Source organism: Chelmon rostratus, chromosome 15, assembly GCF_017976325.1.
Source record: "Chelmon rostratus isolate fCheRos1 chromosome 15, fCheRos1.pri, whole genome shotgun sequence".
Taxonomy (NCBI): domain Eukaryota; kingdom Metazoa; phylum Chordata; class Actinopteri; order Chaetodontiformes; family Chaetodontidae; genus Chelmon; species Chelmon rostratus.
In genome coordinates, this window is record NC_055672.1 from 6,847,063 (window position 1) to 6,863,008 (window position 15,946).

General features: G+C 40.3%; 2 gene segments (V, D, J or C); both read left to right on the forward strand.

Moving 5' to 3' along the window:
- The first annotated feature begins 5,105 nt into the window (after positions 1–5,105).
- Positions 5,106–5,964, forward strand: LOC121618483. The segment is given in 2 exon segments: positions 5,106–5,375; positions 5,645–5,964. Coding segments are annotated over 2 exon segments (372 nt in total).
- Positions 5,965–13,231: 7,267 nt separating this feature from the next.
- LOC121618485 lies at positions 13,232–15,421 on the forward strand. The segment is given in 3 exon segments: positions 13,232–13,320; positions 13,597–13,890; positions 15,099–15,421. Coding segments are annotated over 3 exon segments (669 nt in total).
- The last annotated feature ends 525 nt before the right edge of the window (positions 15,422–15,946 follow it).

Below are 15,946 nucleotides of genomic sequence, written 5' to 3' on the forward strand. Positions count from 1 at the left end.
TCCATTGCCCATTCTTATAATATTGTTTTTGAATGATTGCTTTTCAACAGGTTCCTCTCTCAGTGACCAAGTCCACCAGACTCCACTTGACATGTACAACAAACCAGGACAAACAGCCAAAATCAGCTGCTCACACACAATTTCAAGCTATAACCAAATCCTCTGGTACAAGCAGTCAAACAGACAACTACAGTTCCTGGGATACATGCTGGGAGGCAGTGGAAAGCCAGAGACTGGAGTGAATGCGAAGATAGAGGGAGGTGCAAGCCAAGATCAAACCTGCACATTAACAATTGAAGGACTCAGTCTGAACAGCAGTGCAGAGTATTTCTGTGCTGCTAGTAACACAGTGCTACATATCTCTGCTCCTCTGTACAAAAACCTCCTCATCACACATTTTTCATCTCTGCATCACAGCTCACAGAGCCTTGCACCTGGAATAAGCCAGTCGAACCAATGTTGGAAAAAAAGCAGCCTCAGATTTTCAGTTGCTGTTGTGGCAGCACCTCATTTTGAGAAGATCACAATGACAACTCAAATTCTTATTGCATTTGCAGTCTTGTCTCTGTGGCTTCAAGGTACAAGGACTTACAGTGTAGTACATGTGGAGGCTTAAAAGTGATTTAGAATCATATATTAAAATGGAAACAGACTGAGGAAGACCTACACACAGCCTCACATTATAATATGTAAATATAAGACTAGACTGAAAATCTTTGAATCAGCTGACTTAAACAAAACATTTTAATGTTTTTCACCTTTCACATGTCTGCATTGAAGACTGAAAGCGAAACACTTTTCAGAATGAACACAAACTAGTTGAATGTTGTATTTTCTCCATACGGTCCACTGCCAGGATGTGACCCAGTACCCTGAAATCAGATGGAGCTATTTGGGTAAATCTGCAGAGATGAACTGCAGCCACAAGAGAGATGGAAGTTATTTCCAAATGTACTGGTACAGGCAGCAGCGAGGGGAGACCATGACCCTCACTGTCTACATAGCGAGCCTCTAACTGTGAAAGACTTGAAGCTTGACGACAGCGGTGTGTATTTTTGTGCTGTCAGCAAACACAGTGATGTGAGAAGCTGAGCAGCTGAACAAAAACTGGTTGACAATAAATTTGGTCAGTGGAATGGAAAACAAATTTGGACTTTTATATCTTTCCAGTAGGTGGAGCTGAAGCTCCAGAAATACTCCTCAGTTCAACAATGAACTACAATGACATTTGATGGTGCTGGTTTAGAGAGGAGGCGATTCATAAAAGAGACTCCAGTCAACTGTCAACTGCGTTGTGGTGTGAAAGTCAAGAGTTTGGAGTCACTCACTGTTCTGTGTTCATTCAGACGGGAGGTCAACATGCCAGCATTTTTCTTTTTACTTTGGCTCATTGGTAATCACTTTTATTGTTCAGAAATAACACTTCATCTACAGTTTCCACACAGTTCATTCATTTTCCTTCTTTGTAGGTGTTTATCTCGGTGTTCAAATCCACCAAACTCCTCCATCTCACCAACTTAAAAACCTAAAACTCTGTGATACATGGTTTGAACATCTTATCAAAATGTTATTGAGTAACTTTATCTTGAGGAACTCATAATGATCTGATTTCTCTTCTTCTGCTGCTTGTAAGGTGTTAACTTTTAGAAACAACTTGCTCCTATAAATGTAGAAATGCTTTCATTGTCAATTGACTGTTTATCACAATGTAGATTTTATAATATGTATCTTTTTGTTCTCTGTGCAGGCGTCTGTCTAGGTCTTGAGGTCCATCAGTCTTCAGTATTAAGAGGAGGAGGCAGATGCACTTTGACACCACCCATCTGATTGCTTCATGTTCGTTTGCTGATAGGAGGGTTTACTCAAAAAGGAAGATGGAAATAATCAGTGTAACTGCTGCACACTGACAATATCTTTCATATCAACAATACAATTATTGCCAAACAAAATAACCAACATAAAAGGTAGCATGTTCATCTTATTCCTAAGCGTTCATCTGAACATTATTCTGGTCTCAGGTAATGTCAACATACGTTTTAAACCTCATCTGTTTATGGTTTGGTATTCTACGGTGCTGCAACTTTGGCAGGAACTGAATTTTATTACAATGCTGAATTCACCACTGCTCATTCTTATATATTGTGTCTTGTTTTGAATGATGTCTTTTCAACAGGTTCCTCTCTCAGTGACCAAGTCCACCAGACTCCACCTGACATGCACAACAAACCAGGAGAAACAGCCAAAATCAACTGTTCACACACCATTTCAAACTATAAGCAAATCCTCTGGTACAAGCAGTCAAACAGACAACTACAGTTCCTGGGATATGTGAATTTTAAGGATAAATATCCTGAAGCTGGACTGAATGTGAAGCTGGGGGGAGATGCAAGCCAAGATCAAATCTGCACGTTAACAATTGAAGGGCTCAACCTGAACAGCAGTGCAGTGTACTTCTGTGCTGCTAGTTACACAGTGCTACATATCACTGATCCTCTGTACAAAAACCGCCTCATTACAATTCTTTAATCTCTGTATCACAGCTCAGAGCCTTGCACCTGTTTTCCTTCCACTCATTAATGTACGTGGCAGAGTAACTTTACTCAGACCTTCGTATTGAACCATTGGTGTTTACTGGTACTTCACATTGTAGTTACAAGGTGAGGAGGAAGAGGAGGATGTAATATGACACCACCTACCACATGACTTCATCATGGCTTGATGATAGGAGGGTTTACTCAAAGAGGAGGTAGAGAATATTTCCAGTAAAACTGCTGACGCCGAAAAAAAAAAGATTAATAGCAAGAAGATTATGCTCATCAATCGAACCAAACACACAACACAATTCAACACAACATGATCATCTTATTTCTAAGCATTACTTTTAGAACAATTCTAGTTTCAGGTAACATCACAAAAAAATATTTTAAATTTAGATTTTTCTTTTGCAAGTTTTCAACAAACTCTGTTTATAGATTCAGTTCTATGTAGCCAGTCTCTGAAACTGCTGATATGTCGGCTGTGTTACTGGATTTATTGTACTTTGTACATGATTCTGTTTATGAATTCACCAGTGGTCATGCCTGATGTTGTATGTTGCCTCATGCTTTCTTGATCCTTTTTCAACAGGTTCCTCTCTCAGTGACCAAGTCCACCAGACTCCACCTGACATGTACAACAAACCAGGACAAACAGCCAAAATCAGCTGCTCACACACCATTACAAGCTATGACCAAATCCTCTGGTACAAGCAAACAAACAGACAACTACAGTTCCTGGGATACATGTTGGCAAACGTTGAAAACCCAGAGACTGGACTGGATGTGAAGTTCGAAGGAAGTGCAGATAAGGATCAAACCTGCACATTAACAATCGGAGGACTCAGCCTGAACAGCAGTGCAGTGTACTTCTGTGCTGCTAGTTACACAGTGCTACATATCTCTGCTCCTCTGTACAAAAACCTCCTCATCAGACATGTTTCATCTCTATATCACAGCTGTATCACAGCCTTGCACCTGGAATAAATCCTAAACAGACACGTCATGCCCATTCAAGCTGGGGGGAACATGCTCCCTCAGACTGCTGATATCTCATTTTTTTATTTTCAATATTATTTTATTGCGGCTAACTTTGTACCAACGGTCATTTTACATTTTGAGTCAAACATATCATTGTAATTATGTCATGATAGTACCTCAAAAAGTCACAAATCGTCCTTTCCTGCAGTACTGATTTCTTCCAAAAGTTGCAGGATGAAATCAGGAAGCCGATCTACCAGCACACACACAGGACTCTGGAGGACATGTATGCTACAACTTAAGGGTATGTTGCCGAAGTGGTTAGTGGAGTTATTAAGACTTAATGGCATTTGAGAAATATAGGCATAGTTTACTTGGCAAAATAGTCAGCAAGTACCAGTTAAAGCTAGTCGACACTCAGAAATGGTCAAGAAATGGACCACATTAAACATGGTTAGTCACGTAAATAAAATGTGTCATTACTGGCAAAAGATAAATCATCAGTTGTTTGGCAAGACCATGAAAGTATGTGTCTGTCTGTTTTGTCAAGGCGACAGCCTCACAACCATGCAAGATACGATGATTCAACTTTTCAAGTGTATAGTTGAGGTCAAACTACTCACTATGTTCGAACATAGGTGTGGTCTAACCCATGAGTGCTGAGTACTCATGTAATAATGAAGCAATGAATTCTGACTACTCATGTGTCGGAAAATCAGCATGTTGGTGTGATCTCATCACAAGATAGTCTCAACTTCATCTCCGTATCACAGCTCACAGCCCTGTAAAACCTGTATTCCATCCTCTCAGTAGGTGGTGGTATATCTTCAACCAGACCTTTATACTGAGCCAGTGGTGTGTCGTGGTAGTTGAGAAGATGGTTATAACATTAAGAGGAGGAGGCGGAAGCATTTTGACACCACCCATCTGATTGCTTCATGTTCGTTTGCTGATAGGAGGGTTTACTCAAACAGGAAGATGGAAATAATCAGTGTAACTGCTGCACACTGACAATATCTTTCATATCAACAATACAATTATTGCCAAACAATATAACCAACATAAAAGACAGCATGTTCATCTTATTCCTAAGCGTTCATCTGAACATTATTCTGGTCTCAGGTAATGTCAACGTACATTTTAAACCTCATCTGTGTATGGTTTATTATTCCACGGTGCTGCTATTTTGGCAGGAACTGAATTTTATTACAATGCTGAATTCACCACTGCTCATTCTTATATATTGTGTCTTGTTTTTGAATGATGTCTTTTCAACAGGTTCCTCTCTCAGTGACCAAGTCCACCAGACTCCACCTGACATGTACAACAAACCAGGACAAACAGCCAAAATCAGCTGCTCACACACCATTACAAACTATAACCAAATCCTCTGGTACAAGCAGTCAAACAGACAACTACAGCTCCTGGGATACATGTTTGGAAGCAGTGGAGAACCAGAGACTGGGGTGAATGTGAAGATAGAGGGAGATGCAAGCAAAGATCAAACCTGCACATTAACAATTGAAGGACTCAACCTGAACAGCAGTGCAGTGTACTTCTGTGCTGCTAGTTACACAGTGCTACATATCTCTGCTCCTCTGTACAAAAACCACCTCATCACACATTTTTCATCTCTGTATCACAGCTCACAGAGCCTTGCACCTGGAATAAGCCAGTCGAACCAATGTTGGTCTTTCGTCTGATGAGGGGAGGTCCTTTCTGCCTTTAACGTCGAACCTCCCATCACAAAAAGCAGCCTCAGACATTCAGTGGCTGCTGTGGCAGCACTTCATTTTAAGAAGATCACTATGACAACTCAAATACTCATTGCATTTGTAGTCTCATCTTTGTGGCTTCAAGGTACAAGGACTTACAGTGTAATAGATCTGTAGGTTTAATAGTGATTTAGAATTTTATATTAAAATGGAAACAGACTGAGGAAAACCTACACACAGCCTCACATTATAATTTGTAAATATAAGACTTGAGTGCCAATATCTTTGGATCAGCTGACTTAACTAAAACATTTTAATGTTTTTCACCTTTCACATGTCTGCATTGAAGACTGAAAGCAAAACGCTTTTCAGAAGGAATAAAAACTAGCTAAATGTTGTATTTTCTCCACACAGTCCACTGCCAGGATGTGACCCAGTACCCTGAAATCAGATGGAGCTATTCGGATAAATCTGCGGAGATGAACTGCAGCCACAAGAGAGATGCAAGTCATACCCAGATGAACTGGTACAGGCAGCGTCCAGGGGAGACCATGACCCTCATTGTCTACACAACTTTCGGTGGACAGCCAGACTACGGTGGGGGCCCTCAAGCCAAATACTCAGCCATCAAAGAGACCATAGAGAGCGGGGCTCTTACTGTGAAAGACTTGAAGCTTGATGACAGCGGTGTGTATTTTTGTGCTGTCAGCAAACACAGTGATTTGAGAAGCTGAGCAGCTGAACAAAAACTGGTTGACAATAAATTTGGTCAGTGGAATGGAAAAAGAAATTTGAACTTTTATATCTTTCCAGTAGGTGGAGCTGAGGCTCCAGAAATACTCCTCAGTTCAACAATGAACCACAATGACATTTGATGGAGCTGGTTTAGAGAGGAGGAGATTCATAAAAGAGACTCCACTCAACTGTCAACTGCGTTGTGGTGTGTAAGTCAAGAGCTTGGAGTCACTCACTGTTCTGTGTTCATTCAGACGGGAGGTCAACATGCCAACATTTTTCTTTTTACTTTGGCTCATTGGTAATTACTTGTATTGTTCAGAAATAACACTTCATCTACAGTTTCCACGCAGTTTATTCATTTTCCTTCTTTCTAGGTGTTTGTCTCTGTGTTCAAATCAACCAAACTCCTCCAGCTCTCTTCAGAAGACCCGGAGACAAAGCACAACTTGTCTGCAGCCATGAAAAGACTGACTACATGCTCATGTACTGGTACCAGAAATCCCCTGGAGACCCAGCTCTGAAACGAATCGGACATGTCTATTACAGCAACATAGATCACGAGGAGTCTTTCAAACAACATTTTAATATCACTGGAGATATGAGTGGAGACACAGCAAAGAATGGCTCTCTATTCATAACTAATCTAAAAGCACCTGAGCACAGTGCAGTGTACTACTGTGCAGCTAGCTATGCACACTGACTGCAGATCCTCTCTCCTTTATACAAAAACTGTTTTATCAACATTTACGGCTTTGAAGCCGCATCAGGCTCCTCCCAGCCAGCTTCTCTTGAATTCATGACATTATCTCTGCCAGCCAGTATACAGTGATGCTGTTTCATCTTCACTTCCCTTCCCTTTACAAACCTCAGTCAGCTCAGGAGACAAATCAGTTGGACCTCCATTGCTCATGGTGATAGTCTCATTAGTCTGATGTCAGATCTCACCAACTTAAACCCTGAAAACTCTGTGATACATAGTTTGAATATGTTATCTGAAGGCTATTGAGTAACTTTATCTTGAGGAAATCAGAATGACCTTTTTTCTCTTTTTCTGTTGCCTGTCAGGTAATAACTTTAAGAAACAACTTGCTCCTATAAATGTAGAAATGTTTTCATTTTCAATTGACTGTCAGTCACAATGTAGAATTTTAATCTATCATGATGTAAAGAATTTCGCTTTTGTTCTCTGTGCAGGTGTTTGTCTGGGTCTTGAGGTCCATCAGTCTCCCTCTGATCTCGTCACAAAACCTGGTGACAAAGTGCAGATTTTCTGCACCCATGAAAAAACTGACTACAGGGTGATGCTCTGGTACCAGCGCTCACCTGGAGACACGGCTATGAAACTCATTGGATATTTGTACTACCAAGATGTGAAAATGGAAGAGCCATATAAAGATAATTTCAATATGTCTGGAGATTTAGGGGGGAATACAGCAAAGAATGGCTCTCTCATTATCAAACTTGTCGAACAAGAGCACAGTGCAGTTTACTACTGTGCAGCAAGAGAAGCACACTGACAAAACTCCTCTCTGAACTCCACAAAAACTCTGCGTGAACTTTAATCGTGGTTTTGAATAAGACATTGAATAACTGCTCCCAGACACCTGCTTTTGGGGTTGTATTTTGTTTTGATGAATTCATATCTCCATCAGTTAAAGCAACTGTGTTTCTATTTCTCGGTTCATTCTAATTAAACCAGACAAGCACAGTTCTAAATAGACGTGTCATTCCCATTCAAGCTGGGAGGGCACATGCTCCCTCAGATGATTGATATAGAAAATAAAAAATTAAGAAATTACTTTATTTCAGATATTTTTATAGTAACAACCATTTTACATGACGAGTCAAACACATCATTGTAATTTTAACATGATCGTACCTCAAAAAGTCACAAATCATCTTTTCCTGCAGTACTGATTTCTTCCAAAAGTTAAAGGATGAAATCAGGAAGCCGATCCACCAGCACACACACAGGACTCTGGAGGACATGTATGCTACAACTAAAGGGCATGTTGGCAAAATAGCAAGCAAGAACCATTTAAAGCTAGTGCACAATCCTCAATCAGGTTTCTTAGCCTTCTACCTCACTTCCTAGATGGGACTTGTGATGGCATAGCATTCTACATGGTATTGATAAAGGACAACTGTGTGAAGGTTACGGCAGTGAGCTGATACCACCACCAGCAAAGGTTATAGTTAGCAAAACACTGAATTCAGTTAGACATCTTCAGGTCAAGAACCTCAGTACTCATGTAATAATGAAGCAATGATTCCTGACTACTCATGCGTCGGAACATCAGCATGTTGGTGTGATCTCATCACAAGATGTCTTGATTTCATCTCCGTATCACAGCTCACAGCCCTGTAAAACCTGTATTCCACCTTTATACTCAGCCAGTGGTGTGCAGTGGTAGTTGAGAAGATGGTTCTAACATTAAGAGGAGGAGGCGGAAGCATTTTGACACCACCCATCTGATTGCTTCATGTTTGTTTGCTGATAGGAGGGTTTACTCAAACAGGAAGATGGAAATAATCAGTGTAACTGCTGCACACTGACAATATCTTTCATATAAAAAATACAATTATTGCCAAACAAAAAAAAACAAACATAAAAGACAGCATGTTCATCTTATTCCTAAGCGTTCATCTGAACATTATTCTGGTCTCAGGTAATGTCAACGTACATTTTAAACCTCATCTGTGTATGGTTTGGTATTCTACGGTGCTGCTATTTTGGCAGGAACTGAATTTTATTACAATGCTGAATTCACCACTGCTCATTCTTATATATTGTGTCTTGTTTTTGAATGATGTCTTTTCAACAGGTTCCTCTCTCAGTGACCAAGTCCACCAGACTCCACCTGACATGTACAACAAACCAGGACAAACAGCCAAAATCAGCTGCTCACACACCATTACAAACTATAACCAAATCCTCTGGTACAAGCAGTCAAACAGACAACTACAGCTCCTGGGATATATGTTTGGAAGCAGTGAATTTCCAGAGACTGGAGTGAATGTGAAGATAGAGGGAGATGCAAGCAAAGATCAAACCTGCACATTAACAATTGAAGGACTCAGTCTGAACAGCAGTGCAGTGTACTTCTGTGCTGCTAGTTACACAGTGCTACATATCTCTGCTCCTCTGTACAAAAACCTCCTCATCAGACATGTTTCATCTCTGTATCACAGCTCACAGAGCCTTGCACCTGGAATAAATCCTAAAAAGACGCATCATGCCCATTCAAGCTGGGGGGGAACATGCTCCCCTCAGATTTTTCATATCTCATTTTTTATTTTCTATATTATTTTATTCCAGTTAATTTTGCAGTTACAGCCATTTTACATTTTGAGTCAAACATATCATTGTAATTATGTCATGATAGTACCTCAAAAAGTCACAAATCGTCTTTTCCTGCAGTTCTGATTTCTTCCAAAAGTTGCAGGATGAAATCAGGAAGCCGATCTACCAGCACACACACAGGACTCTGGAGGACATGTATGCTACAACTTAAGGGTATGTTGCCGAAGTGGTTAGTGGAGTTATTAAGACTTAATGGCATTTGAGAAATATAGGCACAGTTTACTTTGCAAAATAGTCAGCAAGTGCCAGTTAAAGCTAGTCGACACTCAGAAATGGACAAGAAATGGACCACATTAAACATGGTTAGTCACGTATGTAAAATGTGTCATGACTGGCAAAAGATAAATCATCAGTTGTTCGGCAAGAACGTGAATATATATGTCTGTCTGTGTTTTGTCAAGGCGACAGCCTCACAACCATGCAAGATACGATGATTCAACTTTTCAAGTGAGTAGTTGAGGTCAAACTGAAGGCCGTGTTCGAACATAGGTGTGGTCCAACCCAGTGGTGCTGAGTACTCATGTAATAATGAAGCAATGAATTCTGACTACTCATGCGTCGGAACATCAGCATGTTGGTGTGATCTCATCACAAGATAGTCTCGACTTCATCTCCGTATCACAGCTCACAGCCCTGTTAAGCCTGTATTCCATCCTCTCAGTAGGTGGTCGTATATCTTTAATCAGACCTTCATACTGAGCCAGTGGTGTGTCGTGGTAGTTGAGAAGATGGTTATAATATTAAGAGGAGGAGGCGCATGCACTTTGACACCACCCATCTGATTGCTTCATGTTTGTTTGCTGATAGCAAGGTTCACTCAAAAAGGAAGCTGGAAATAATCAGCATAACTGCTGCACACTGACAATATCTTTCATATCAACAATAAATATATTGCCAAACAAAATAACCAACATAAAAGACAGCATGTTCATCTTATTCCTAAGCGTTCATCTGAACATTATTCTGGTCTCAGGTAATGTCAACATACGTTTTAACCTCATCTGTTTATGGTTTGGTATTCTACACTGCTGCTATTTTAGTGGGAACTGAATTTTATTACAACGCTGAATTCACCACTGCTCATTCTTATATATTATGTCTTGTTTTTAAATTGTGTCTTTTCAACAGGTTCCTCTCTCAGTGACCAAGTCCACCAGACTCCACCTGACATGTACAACAAACCAGGAGAAACAGCCAAAATCAGTTGTTCACACAGTATTCAAAACTACAACCGAATCCTCTGGTACAAGCAAACAAACAGACAACTACAGCTCCTGGGATATATGTATGGAGGCAGTGGAGAACCAGAGACGGGAGTGAATGTGAAGATAGAGGGAGATGCAAACAAAGATCAAACCTGCACATTAACAATTGAAGGACTCAGTCTGAACAGCAGTGCAGTGTACTTCTGTGCTGCTAGTTACACAGTGCTACATATCTCTGCTCCTCTGTACAAAAACCTCCTCATCAGACATTTTACATCTCTGTATCACAGCTCACAGAGCCTTGCACCTGGAATAAATCCTAAACAGACGTGTCATTCCCATTCAAGCTGGGAGGGCACATGCTCCCTTCAGATTTTTCATATCTCATTTTTTATTTTTTATTTTCTATATTATTTTATTCCAGCTAATTTTGCAGTTACGGTCATTTTATATTTTGAGTCAAACATATCATTGTAATTATGTCAGGATTGTACCTCAAAAAGTCACAAATCGTCTTTCCCTGCAGTACTGATTTTTTCCAAAAGTTGCAGGATGAAATCAGGAAGCCGATCTACCAGCACACACACAGGACTCTGGAGGACATGTATGCTACAACTTAAGGGTATGTTGCCGAAGTGGCAAGTCGAGTGATTAAGACTTAATTGCATGTGAGAAATATAGGCACAGTTTACTTTGCAAAATAGTCAGCAAGTACCAGTTAAAGCTTGTCGACACTCAGAAATGGACAAGAAATGGACCACATTAAACATGGTTAGTCACGTATGTAATATGTGTCATTACTGGCAAAAAGGACGCTGAATAAACTGTTATCCATCATGGACAATGATCAGCACCCTCTCCATCACACAGTGGACAGACAGTGGAGCACCTTCTCCCACAGGCTGCTACAGCTCGGCTGTCGAAGGGACAGATACAGGAAATCTTTCCTGCCACATGCCATTACACTGTACAATAACAGCTTTAAAAAAAAAAAAAAAAATCTCTTTTGTACAATACTTCTCATCGCTACTGTTTGCTACTTTTGACATTTTATTATGTATAGTTTGTTCTTTACAGTCCTATTTCACAAATTTTCACTTTTTTCACTGTGTGCTAATGCTTACAGTCACGGTACACTTTATTTTTTACACACTGCCATTTGCTGTAGATATTCTTTTTTATGCAATACTTTTCATTACTACTGTCTGATATTTTGCTATTTTATTATTATGTATATAATTTTTTTACTGCTCACTATTTTGATATTTTATTATGTACAGTTTGTTCTTTATAGTCTTATTTCACATTTTTTCACTTATTTCACTGTGTGTAATGCTGCTGCTGCACTGCAATTTCCCAGCTTGGGATAAATAAAGTCTATCTATCTATCTATCTAAAAAGATAAATCATCAGTTGTTTGGCAAGAACATGAATATATGTGTCTGTGGACAGATTTTGTCAAGGCGACAGCCTCACAACCATGCAAGATACGATGATTCAACTTTTCAAGTGAGTAGTTGAGGTCAAACTGAAGGCCGTGTTCGAACATAGGTGTGGTCTAACCCATTAGTGCTGAGTACTCATGTAATAATGAAACAATGAATTCTGACTACTCATGCGTCGGAACATCAGCATGTTGGTGTGATCTCATCACAAGATAGTCTCGACTTCATCTCCGTATCACAGCTCACAGCCCTGTAAAACCTGTATTCCATCCTCTCAATAGGTGGTGGTACATCTTCAACCAGACCTTTATACTGAGCCAGTGGTGTGTTGTGGTAGTTGAGAAGATGGTTAAAATATTAAGAGGAGGAGGCAGATGCACTTTGACACCACCCATCTGATTGCTTCATGTTCGTTTGCTGAGAGGAGGGTTTACTCAAACAGGAAGATGGAAATAATCAGTATAACTGCTGCACACTGACAATATCAATCAACAATAAATATATTGCCAAAAAAAATAACCAACATAAAAGACAGCATGTTCATCTTATTCCTAAGCGTTCATCTGAACATTATTCTCGTTTCAGGTAATGTCAACATACGTTTTTAACCTCATCTGTTTATGGTTTATTATTCCACAGGGCTGCTATTTTGGCTGGAACTGAATTTCATTACAATGCTGAATTCACCAGTGCTCATTCTTATACATTATGTCTTGCTTTGAATGATGTCTTTTCAACAGGTTCCTCTCTCAGTGACCAAGTCCACCAGACTCCACCTGACATGTACAACAAACCAGGAGAAACAGCCAAAATCAGCTGCTCACACACCATTTCAACCTATAACCAAATCCTCTGGTACAAGCAGTCGAACAGACAACTACAGTTCCTGGGATATATGGTTGGAGGCAGTGAATTTCCAGAGACTGGAGTGAATGTGAAGCTGGGGGGAGACGCAAGCCAAGATCAAACCTGCACATTAACAATTGAAGGACTCAGTCTGAACAGCAGTGCAGTGTACTTCTGTGCTGCTAGTTACACAGTACTACATATCACTGATCCTCTGTACAAAAACCTCCTCATCAGACATTTTTCATCTCTGTATCACAGCTCAGAGAGCCTTGCACCTGGAATAAGCAACATGAACCAATGTTGGTCTTTCATCTGATGAAGATCAAAGATTATGATGGGAGGTGCTTTCTGCCTTTAACATCTCACCTCCCATCACAAAAAGCAGCCTCAGACATTCAGTGGCTGCTGTGGCAGCACCTCATTTTGAAAAGATCACCATGACGACTCAAATTGTCTTCGCATTTGTAGTCTCGTCTCTGTGGCTTCAAGGTACAAGGACTTGCAATGCCATAGATGTGTTTAATAGTAATTAATTATAATTATCTATTAAAATGGAAACTGAGAAAGACTTACACAAAGCCTAAGATTGTGACTATAAAAAGCAGAATTAGGTGATATGTGTGTGTGTGTGTGTGTGTGTTTAATGTTTTTTACCTTCGACATTTCTGCATTGAAGACCGAAGGCAAAACACTTTTTTCAAAAGGAATACAAATTATATTGAATTTGTTTGAATGAACGTATTTGAAAGTATTTTCTCCACACAGTCCACTGCCAGGATGTGACCCAGTACCCTGAAATCAGATGGAGCTATTCGGATAAATCTGCGGAGATGAACTGCAGCCACAAGAGAGATGCAAGTCATACCCAGATGGACTGGTACAGGCAGCGTCCAGGGGAGACCATGACCCTCATTGTCTACACAGCTTTGGGTGGACAGCCAGACTACGGCGCGGGCCCTCAAGCCAAATACTCAGCCATCAAAGAGACCATAGAGAGCGGGGCTCTTACTGTGAAAGACTTGAAGCTTGACGACAGCGGTGTGTATTTTTGTGCTGTCAGCAAACACAGTGATGTGAGAAACTGAGCAGCTGAACAAAAACTGGTTGACAATAAATTTGGTCAGTGGAATGGAAAACAAATTTGGACTTTTATATCTTTCCAGTAGGTGGAGCTGAAGCTCCAGAAATACTCCTCAGTTCAACAATGAACGACAATGACATTTGAGCTGGTTTAGAGAGGAGGGCATTAATCAAGGAGACTCCAGTCAACTGTCAACTGCGTTGTGGTGTGTAAGTCAAGAGCTTGGAGTCACTCACTGTTCTGTGTTCATTCAGACGGGAGGTCAACATGCCAACATTTTTCTTTTTACTTTGGCTCATTGGTAATCACTTTTATTGTTCAGGAATAATACTTCATCTACAGTTTTCACGCAGTTTATTCATTTTCCTTCTTTCTAGGTGTTTGTCTCTGTGTTCAAATCAACCAAACTCCTCCAGCTCTCTTCAGAAGACCCGGAGACAAAGCACAACTTGTCTGCAGCCATGAAAAGACAGACTACATGCTCATGTACTGGTACCAGAAATCCCCTGGAGACCGAGCCCTGAAACGAATTGGACATGTGTATTACAGCAGCATAGATCACGAGGAGTCTTTCAAACAACATTTTAATATCACTGGAGATATGAGTGGAGACACAGCAAAGAATGGCTCTCTATTCATAACTAATCTAAAAGCACCTGAGCACAGTGCAGTGTACTACTGTGCAGCTAGCTATGCACACTGACTGCAGATCCTCTCTCCTTTATACAAAAACTGTTTTATCAACATTTACGGCTTTGAACCTCAGCCCCATGAGGCTCCTCCCCGCCAGCTTCTCTTGAATTCATGACATTATCTCTGCCAGCCAGTATACAGTGATGCTGTTTCATCTTCACTTCCCTTCCCTTTGCAAACCTCAGTCAGCTCAGGAGACAAATCAGTTGGACCTCCATTGCTCATGGTGACAGTCACATTCTGATCTGATATCAGATCTCACCAACTTAAACCCCTAAAACTCTGTGATACATAGTTTAAATATGTTATCTGAAGACTATTGAGTAACTTTATCTTTTAGAAGTATAATGATCTGCTTTCTCTTCTTCTGTTGTCTGTCAGGTAATAACTTTAAGAAACAATTTGCTCCTACAAATGTAGAAATGCTTTCATTTTTAATTGACTGTGTCACAATGTAGAATTTATAATATGTATCTTTTTGTTCTCTGTGCAGGTGTTTGTCTGGGTCTTGAGGTCCGTCAGTCTCCCTCTGATCTCGTCACAAAACCTGGTGACAAAGTGCAGATTTTCTGCACCCATGGTAAAACTGACTACAGGATGATGCTCTGGTACCAGTGCTCACCTGGAGACACGGCTATGAAACTCATTGGATATTTGCACTACCAAGATGTGAAAATGGAAGAGCCATATAAAGAGGATTTTAGTATGTCTGGTGACTTGGGTGGAGATAAAACTAAGAATGGCTCTCTCATCACCCAAGTCACAGGAGTTGAACAGGATGCAGTTTACTATTGTGCAGCTAGCAAAGCACGCTGACAAAAAATCCCCCCTGAACTTAACAAAAACTCAGCACAATTCTTCATCACCAGTGGTTTAGAATAAGATAAGCTCCCAAACACCTGCTTTTGTGGCTGTATTTTGGTTTGATGCAATCATAGCAACATGAACTAATGTGACAGTTTCAAATCCGTTTCAGTCTTATTTAACTAGGCAAGTTACTTAAGTACAATTTAGGATAAGTATAAGAAATAATTAATAAGTGAAGCCACTTTTCCCTTCCCCAGCACTTGTGTGTCCTCAACTGACTGATGAATGAACAGCAGAGGCTATCCTGCAGCCTTACACAAGCTAACATGTTCCGTTTTCTGCCACCAGGAGACGCAATGCAAGCGTGGTGGCAGATATTTCAAGTTTATTTTGATCAGTCACATTGTTTGTTTTGTAGCCCACAAATAAATCCATTTTGTATAACATTGCAGTGAGTAGGTTTGACCACTGTAAATGCAGTGCCACACGTGACAGAAATATTAAACATGATTCTTTACTGAGGGGAGAACTCCT